This window comes from Austrofundulus limnaeus, unplaced genomic scaffold, assembly GCF_001266775.1.
Source record: "Austrofundulus limnaeus strain Quisiro unplaced genomic scaffold, Austrofundulus_limnaeus-1.0 Scaffold160, whole genome shotgun sequence".
NCBI classification, from domain to species: Eukaryota; Metazoa; Chordata; class Actinopteri; order Cyprinodontiformes; family Rivulidae; genus Austrofundulus; species Austrofundulus limnaeus.
This window is the reverse complement of record NW_013952562.1, coordinates 927,991-936,991: the sequence shown is the minus strand read 5'-3', so window position 1 is coordinate 936,991 and position 9,001 is coordinate 927,991. Positions and strand designations below refer to the sequence as shown.

Sequence of the window (9,001 nt, the reverse complement as noted above, 5' to 3'; positions counted from 1 at the left end):
GTGTGTGTGTGTGTGTGTGTGTGTGTGTGTGTGTGTGTGTGTGTGTGTGTGTGTTTTACAGCCTTTTGTTTCCACTCCCAACTATTTTTTTAAACTATTGTTACTATAAACCTCCAAATTAGTTTATTTTTTCCTAAAATTTCAAATGTCTTTTTTTAAACATGAGATTTGTTATTTTCCACTTTGAATAATGGGTTTGAGATTGGAAAAATCCTTACATTCTGTTTTTGTATAAGTTTTACACATCTCCACTATTTGGGTTTATAAAAAAAAAAAGATAATAATAGCACCTGGTTCAAGTTCAAAATGGTAAAAAGTCTGAATGCACTGAAAGGTTCCCTCGTGCCTGCAGGTGTACCTGTATATCCAGATGCAGCTGTGCCGAAAGGAAAACCTGAAGGACTGGATGGGTCAGCGCTGCTTAAGAGAGCAGAGAGAGCTCAGCCAGTGTCTCGACATCTTCCTGCAGATCGCAGAGGCTGTCGACTTCCTGCACAGCAAGGGTCTCATGCACAGGGACCTGAAGGTGCGTACTTAATGAAAAACACTTATTTGTTACAATTAAAGGCAAAATTGGAGGCGCAGGTTATGGATCAAATATCTAAACGCGCTGATTGAGAAAAAGAAATGCACAAACTCATGCAGCATTGTGAGATCTCACAAGATGTGCTGGAGTTATAGTGTGATTAGCTGTGGTGCTCATGTTGAAATGATTCAGTTATAGATGTACATCCAGGGTTTACTGTGAGGATTTCATTAAAATCCAGCTGTAAGATATTTTACTAACAGACAGACAAATGCATACACAGACTTGGGCAAAAAACACGAGCAGTAATTTAACCCTTTCTTCTAAAACTTATTAATAGAATTAGTTTGTCTAAACTTAATTATTCTCTCTCATCAGTCTAATTCTACAGAAAATGTTAAAACCTGTCAGAGTAACAGAAGCTCAAGTGTTCTGCATAAGTCCTGTTTTGAATGTTGACATGTTGTGTGTCCCCCTCCAGCCGTCCAACATCTTCTTCACCATGGACGACGTGGTGAAAGTGGGGGACTTTGGTCTGGTAACGGCTATGGACCAAGAGGAGGATGAAGATGATCAAAGCACTCTGACACCTGACCCACTCCTCACCCGGCACACAGGCCAGGTGGGCACCAAGCTCTACATGAGCCCAGAGCAGGTGAGCACATATTACAACACATATCGTGTTAACAAACATGAACTGCAGTAACTTTATATATGTTTTATTTTGTTTTTGCAGCTTTCTGGGAACTCGTACTCTCATAAAGTGGACATTTACTCTTTGGGTTTAATCCTGTTCGAGCTGCTTTATCCCTTCAGGACTCAGATGGAGAGAGTGAGGGTGAGTCTGCAGACAAACACTTTATTTCCTAGTGTTACTTTATTTTACCTTCAGAAGAGATGTTTTCTGGCACAAAAAGTGAGAGCGTTTTTTTAAGTGGCTAGACAGTGTATTTTTTAATTACATCTAAATATGTCTCCTCATAGATTATTTTGCCCCCAGTATTGATCCAGATCATTTAAGATTAAATATCTGCTGATAACGAGTCTTGGACTGATACTGGCGTTTCAACATTCAAGTAAATTTTGTTAAAAGGCAGCTGTTATTATCTTAAGGGAATAGAAATGTTTCAGAAACCTTTGGTTCGTACGAGCCTGAAGGAGCGATCCACTTTAATCCAGGGAATAAGATTGTGGAACAGCATGGAAGATGAGGTTAAAAATGCCAGATCCTTGCATACATTGAAGAGAATGATAAAAACAAGTATTCTGAAGAAATATGGAGAATTATAAATGAATTTGTGCTAATTGCTTTTTGAATTGATGTCTTTTTATTTTTATTTTTATTTCATTATTAAATGTTTTAGGTTGTTTTGATTTTTTGTTGTATTTTTTACTTTTCTTTTGAACAAATTTTGGGTATAAAAAAGGGGCAGATGATATAAGATTTATTCTTCTTCTGCTGCCTTTCATTTTATTTGATTTTATTTTGACTGCATGTTTTTCTGTACTTTGTTAATCTGTGTTACAAATGAAATGAGTAAAGAACTACTACTACTATTACCATAGTAGATTAAAAGTAAACAAAACAAAAAACAATTTCTGCAGAAATGCAACGTAAACACCGAGTGCTGAATGATGTCTTTGATTAAATTGATAAAGAAACTGAAACTGAGCAGTTATCAGAGAAAAAGCTAAAATTAGCTAAACAAAATCTAAAACCTAAAATCACCAAAACCGTAGTGAAAATTTCAATTAGCAAAACATAAAGCTAAAATGTAAAACCAGGAAGACAGTAGCTGAAGTGTAAATCAACTAAACAGAAGCTGAATGCTAGAATTAGGTACATGGTAACTAAAAGCTAAAGCCAGTAAAACTCTAATTTAGCAAAAAGTAGCTAAATTAGCAATAATAAGCAAAAAATGAATTAAGTTTTGTATGGCACAGATTTTCAATTATTTAAGGTTCTCAAAAAAATTATTCAAAAAGTATACATGTTACAAGAACCAAGAAGCCATAGAGATAACTATAAATAGGAAAACATGATTGTGAATCTGAGAAGTTTTTCTAAAAATGGATTTTATTATGAACAAGAAAAATAAAAGCCAGGCKTTTTGTTTCTGTCTCATCTGATCACAGCACTTCCTGGTCAGCTGGTAGAGAAAGGGGCAGAAGACTTTGCTCTGGCTAATGGGTCCTGGTTCTTAACGACTTTTTAGGTGTATGTATTAGCCTTAATGATGTAAAGAGAGAGACAAACAGTGGCAACGCCTATTATGCATAAAAGCACGAGTGTACGTCAATACAACACACACAGAGCGTTAGCGTAGCATGAGGTTGTGTAATGTCGTGGTACTGCTTAGTAACTTTTCATGTGAACACGTTTAGTTTCCACATTAATCCTACATCTATTTCAACGAATAAATCAGCATGTGCATAACCTCTAAATGAGCCAGTAAGAGCTGCTATCAAACATGAAGCCTTTGTCTTTGTGATTAGGGACTCGTTCAGTCATTAGGGCTTCTTCACTCACAGGTGTTTACATTCTTCCTTTCAGACACTCACGGAGGTGAGAGAGCTGCGCTTCCCTGAGGTTTTTTCCAAAAACAACGCTGAAGAGGTGAGTGGTCATCTGCTGCCATCTAGTGGCTCCAAATAGAAATGCCATTCCAACCATAATTATGCTGTGTAGAGTACCGTTTTGAAGAGACAATTTTTTGAAAAGAGGATCAAAGTAAATCTCCCGGGTTTTTCTAGTGACCCTTTAAATAGAAAAGCTGCCATGAAGAACATTATTTTATCTGCCCTTCTTCCAAATTTGATAATGATTTGAAACGTTGAAGTGTGTGGTTTTTTTTTAATCCAGAATAGTGCTTGTTGCAAAGTGTTTTGACACTCGTCTTCATCACTTGACACATTTAACACGCTATCATTGGTTGAGGAGCTTTGTTTACAAAACACATGTCCACATGGTTTTTAAATTGTTTTAATTTCATTACTTTCTAAGACACATGAAGTTGATTTGATGCCGCAGTTTGCCTTGTAATGTTATTTTATACCCTTTCTGCTACTTTTGAATWGGCTGTTATTAAGTTTTATTTGTTTTTAGGATACAAGACGCTTCCTACAAAAACAAAATGTGAATCTTTTCCTAAAATTTCATAGCGATATCTTAAACACTAAGTAAGTTATAAACAAAAATAGAAAACAAGAAGGTGAAATGGTCACACATTGATTCTGCTGTGAACTGCAGCAAGAAAACATGAGCTTATTTCACCTAAACAAACAATAACTTCCCTCATACTTCAGATCATCACMTGATTTTGGTGTTATTTTGTATGGTTTGAAATATTCTTTTGGAATCCGCTGTCAGATTTAATGCATTTTGGAGACAGTGCGCACAGTATTTACACATACTAACTCTAAATACGCATATATTGTACAAATTAACTTACTTTTTACACTGTTATGAAAATAAGCATACAAATAACTGTTCAAATATTCATAAAATAAAACATAAAAGTAAAAACTTTCATTCACAACAGTGATGTGCTCAGATACTCCATAAATTACGTTACCTTTCTTCACAAGAAACCGGTTCCTCGATGTCTTCTTAGGTCTCAAAATCATCCTGGAACCTCCGCGGTGGCTTGATGGCTCTTGAAGAACATCTTGCAGACATTATTCTAACAAAATATTTCCTCTCTGCTTCGGAAAAAACAYGCAATTGCTCATAACTTTCCATTGCACTGCACCACCGAGTGTCTTTATTTACCGGGCTTCCTGCAACCAGTCACGKGATATTACCGTAAAACTCCTTATTTTAGCGAAAAGCCCAGACTCCTGGCTTTCAGGAACCATTGGAATTTTTCAGATTGCACAAACGGTTGAGAACTTACGGTTTAAAAAAAGAGATGACAAAATGTGCTGACAGGCTGCGTGAAATGAATTAATGGGGCGCACTTTATAAATATGTTTTAAACTTTAGATTTGGGATAAAATATCAAGTCTTTTCAAGTAAACAGGTTCAAGTCCAACTCAAGTCTCAAGTCATTGGTGTCAAAGTCAAGTCTAAGTCTGAACGTTTTTTCAAGTCAAGTCTAAAGTCTTAAAATTAATGACTCGAGTCTGACTCGAGTCCAAGTCATGTTACTCGAGTCCCCGCCTCTGCAAAGTGGCACACACCGGAGTAAAGAAAGCTCCCTTTTTATATTAATACCAGTTTTAAACAACTAGTTTTGCACATTTGAAATAGCACATTTTAATTTCACATCATAAATCTTTAGGTATAGTGTTTCCTTTGAACACCTTGTTTGTGGGACTCAAGCCTTCAGAGTTTAGCTTAAACTTGTTTACAGTTTTATAAGATTAACATCATCCTACAGTGCAATCTGGGAAATCTGGGAAATTATTAACTTAATTTCTGGACATTTATGGTTTGATTTCTTTGTATGTATGGATCACTTGGGTTGTTACCGACATCTGGTGAAAATTTCATGTCATTAGCACCTCTAGTAATATATTTACTGAGAAAAATGGTGACGTGTTCAATACTTATTTTACCCGCTGTACCCTGTTTCACTCAACCTTAAACTACTTTGCTGATTCTCTGATGATTTACTTTGAATTGTGCTAAGTGTTTGGATAAATCTGCATCACTGTTTGTATATACATGTATGCCTTGTATCAACCACATACTCTACGGTATTTTATGAGATAAACCAACAGAACTCATAATTGTGAGGTTAAATGCAAATTATATTCAATTAAAAAATTTAAAAGCCTCTTTGCTTTGATTCCCCGACTACAATTCTGAGCAGCCATTTGTTTTCAAAAGTCTTCTAATTAGCTTACATGTGAGTTATTAATTWTCAGTATAAATCCAGCTGCTCTTGGAGGTTTGCTACAGAACATTAGTCATCAAACAACATCATGAAGGCCAAGGAACACACAAGCCAGGTGAGGGTCGAAGTTAAGGTTTGTCACAGGGTTAGGTTATAAAACAAGTTCAACTCAATGTATTTACTTTGTTCTGGTTTATCACATAAAATCCCAATAAAATACTTGAAAGTTTATGATTATAGTGTCATAAAAAGGGTAGAAGTTCAATTGGTGTTAATATTTTTTCAAGACACTGTATAATTTATCATAACTAAGAATATTTGAATTGCTTGGTTGTGTGTGGCAGATCTTTTTAGACAAACTTTCATGGTATAAGTGGTTTTAAGTACCTATTGTGTTAATTTGGTCATGTTGCATGAAACTGCTGCTTGAACATRTGCCTGTGTTTTGTTTCTCCTGTGTGAACAGCTAAACATGGTCCGCAGCATGCTGTCGCTGAGCCCCAGCGAGCGACCCGAGGCAGCAGACATCACAGGACTGGCCCTCTTCGAGAACCTAGAGCTGCCCTGCCGCATCGCTGTAAGGCAGCGTTCTCGCACGTACAGCTCCTCCTCGATGGGCCGGCCCGCGCGCCAGACGTCGGCCAGCTGAGAAACAAAAAACACAAAACGTGCGTGTGTCGCAAGGCTCTCCTGGTTTGGGGTTGCCCAACGCATTCTGGCTCTGCACCAAGAAAAACGGCTAACCAAGCACCGCGACTCAGCAATCCCATTATTAACACAACAACTTGCACAGATAAAACTCGTCATGAATTATTTTACTGACCAATTTTTATACCGAGTGACGAAAGTGGCAGTCACTAATGTTTTGTACCAGACTTGGCTTGAATTGTATACTTCAGTTACCTACTTGTCTGTGGACATTTCATGTTTCTCCAAGCAACAGTTTGAAATCTGATTTGATTCTGATCACAATGTGATGCTTGGTCCTAAGATTCAGGCGCTCGGTCAACCCAGGAGGACACTCCGAAGGGGCCGTTGATGCTTGATTAACCAGTGACTTATACTGGATATTATGAGCACTAACTGTTGTTTCGACACTCAATATGCCGGACTTGGTGAACCAAAAAAAGTAGGCCATCATTTTGTAGTGCTTTGAAATTACTTTGATTCCCATCCATCAGATGAGACTTGCCTTTAGAAACGGGCCATTAGCCCGACCCCAGTGAATGCAAACCCTTTTGACTTGTTTTTTTCTTCTCTTTTTCTGCATGTACATATTGAAAATGAAGGGGTGAATGTGTTTAGTTTTTTTCTCTGTAAAGCCGTTAATTGGATGCAGTTTTTCCGCAGTGTAAATTTACCAAATGACTCTGAGGTGCTTTAACATTTTCTAGCTCCGCCTCTTTACTGAAGTGAGGGACAAACCTTGTTTATATTCTTCACTTTGTTAATTTAGACAACGATTTGGACTTGTACATACTTGTAAGGCACCATTGCTTGTAAAAGCTTCTTTTTCAAAATGAAACTGTAAGATAGTGTGAGATACTGTGAGAGACGGAGGTGATTTTTTTTTTCTAATAACAGATAGTTGAATGTTACAGTGTGACCCACGGAGTCAGATGATGGTGGTCATACCTCTTTTTTGAAATTCTTCTCAGTGTTTACTTTCACACGTTTGAGGAACAAAGATGAGAGCTTTGCCCTGCTTTGAAAACCAGAGGGGGAGTTTGCAGGAACCAGTGTGCCATTTGAAAGACAGCTAAGTGTACTTTTCTGTAACCAATAATCCATTTTGGATTTTTGTCTCCATACTGTCCTGATGGTGTTCCCAGGAAACATACACACAAATTCTAAGGTCTGCAGCTCTTCCATGTTACTAGGAAATAGCATTTAGATGAAGTCAGTACTGTGTCATACCCTCTACACTGTGTACAGGGAAYCTGGACCTGGTGATGGTTTTGTGAGCCGCACAACCATTGTTTTATGTGCACTTGATGTGCTGGGAGAGTCATGTGACCCAATAGGAACTACACACACAAACTGTTAATTATAATTGTGTTTTCTATGATTGTACTTTTCTAAACTACTTCTCTTTTTTAAAGCACTTTTTTTAATTCTGCTGTTTATTTTTATTTTTATGTAACCTTAGTCTTCACTGTGTCCGACGCAGGAAGTCAAATTGATGTTTGTTCCTCCCACTCGCTCAGCCCACAGAGAATGAGTCATCTTTGTAAAATTATCAGTTCTCACCTTGCATATTTAAGCAAACTGTACTCCCACCAAGGTAAAAACGGAAACTGGAGGTCTTGAGTAATCCTCATCATGGTGTGAAAGTGTCTGCTGTAAATCTGAAAATAATTTTCTTTAAGAATTGTATGAAGCTACTTTTATTTAAGTTTTCTTTGGCGTATGATACTGTTTTGTAAAGTTAATATTTAATCTTTAAATGGACGGCATGGTGACTTTTGGAGARTTGTACCTTACGAGTGATGACATGAGTCATGGAGCGCAGAGTATGAAGAACTGGGAAGAAGTCTTCCTCCAGGCAAGGCTATTAGCTAGTCAAACCAGGGGACTCTTTAACATTATTTTTTCTTTTCTTTTAAAACAACTCATGTTCAAAAGCAACGTTAGGTGTGAAGGAACGCTACATTAGCTAATGGTACCCCTACACCAACCAAACAACATCCATGTTACTTTGTGAATGTCAGGTTGATGAATGTATCAGTCTAACAGGAGCTGAGTAAACCTTTGGACTGACCAGACCATAGACATTATATGACATTATYAGACCAGATGTCTCTACCATCTCAGGATGTTGAATATTGGAGCCAGCAGGACACGGTTTATGTAAGCTGCCGTGTTGTATTTTTGGGACCAGAGTCGGTGCACTGTAGATGTTGGGGATTAAGTCCCACCCACTCCCCTGCTCACAATCGTAGTGTTAAAAGACCTTTTATTAAGGATGAATTATGTAATTTCAGCTAAACCTATTAAATAAATAAAACAGCAAGGTACTMCGCAAACCATCAAGAGTGAACACCTGAGGTGTTTGGTTTTAGCAAGGGAAACGTTCCATTTGTTTACATGGAGGGGGTGGGACATAAAACCTGAACTGGCACCAGCTTGCGAAGGAGTTTGGCTTCAACGTCCAGTTTCTGGTCCTAGGCCTAAATTAGTGGTGCCCAATCCTGGTCCTCCTCAAAGACCACTATTCTGCACTGTTTAAATGTATCTCTAAAGCAGGGGTGGGCAATCCTGGTCCTCGAGGGCCGCAGCCCTGCATGTTTTACTTTTTTCTCTGCTCAAGCACACCTGATTTGAATGAATGGGTGATTATCAGGCTTCTGCAGTACGGAGGACCGAAACTGACAATTAAAAATAAAAGCGGAAATATATGAATTGACAAATAAATACACTTAAAGTGCACCAATAAAATTCAAAAAGGAGAATTTTATTTAAAGTGTATATATAAGACAGCTAAATAAATAAACACAATTTAAAATGTGCAATTTAAATACAAAAGGATAGCTTTACCTCTTGTTTTGTAATTTAATTGACCTTCATATTTATTTTTCCAACTTAGTTCCAACAAACATATTTTTCGCAAAAAAAGTAAAATGTAAATTATGTG

At 37.4% G+C, this 9,001-nt stretch overlaps 1 protein-coding gene and 1 long non-coding RNA gene across 2 annotated transcripts in view; one reads left to right on the top strand and one right to left on the bottom strand.

The window, feature by feature from the left end:
- Positions 1-7,743, top strand: part of eif2ak3 (eukaryotic translation initiation factor 2-alpha kinase 3) — a 48,459-nt gene extending 40,716 nt beyond the window's left edge. Inside the window, exons 14-18 of the mRNA XM_014017076.1 lie at positions 353-526; positions 1,008-1,181; positions 1,263-1,364; positions 3,081-3,143; positions 5,834-7,743. Of these exons, the coding sequence (XP_013872530.1) occupies positions 353-526; positions 1,008-1,181; positions 1,263-1,364; positions 3,081-3,143; positions 5,834-6,016 (696 nt within the window). The 3' untranslated portion in view covers positions 6,017-7,743. The remainder of the gene's footprint in view (positions 1-352; positions 527-1,007; positions 1,182-1,262; positions 1,365-3,080; positions 3,144-5,833) is intronic.
- Positions 7,500-9,001, bottom strand: part of LOC106523592 (uncharacterized) — a 3,006-nt gene continuing 1,504 nt past the window's right edge. The window contains exon 2 of the long non-coding RNA XR_001310914.1: positions 7,500-8,602. This is a non-coding gene — a long non-coding RNA (uncharacterized LOC106523592). The remainder of the gene's footprint in view (positions 8,603-9,001) is intronic.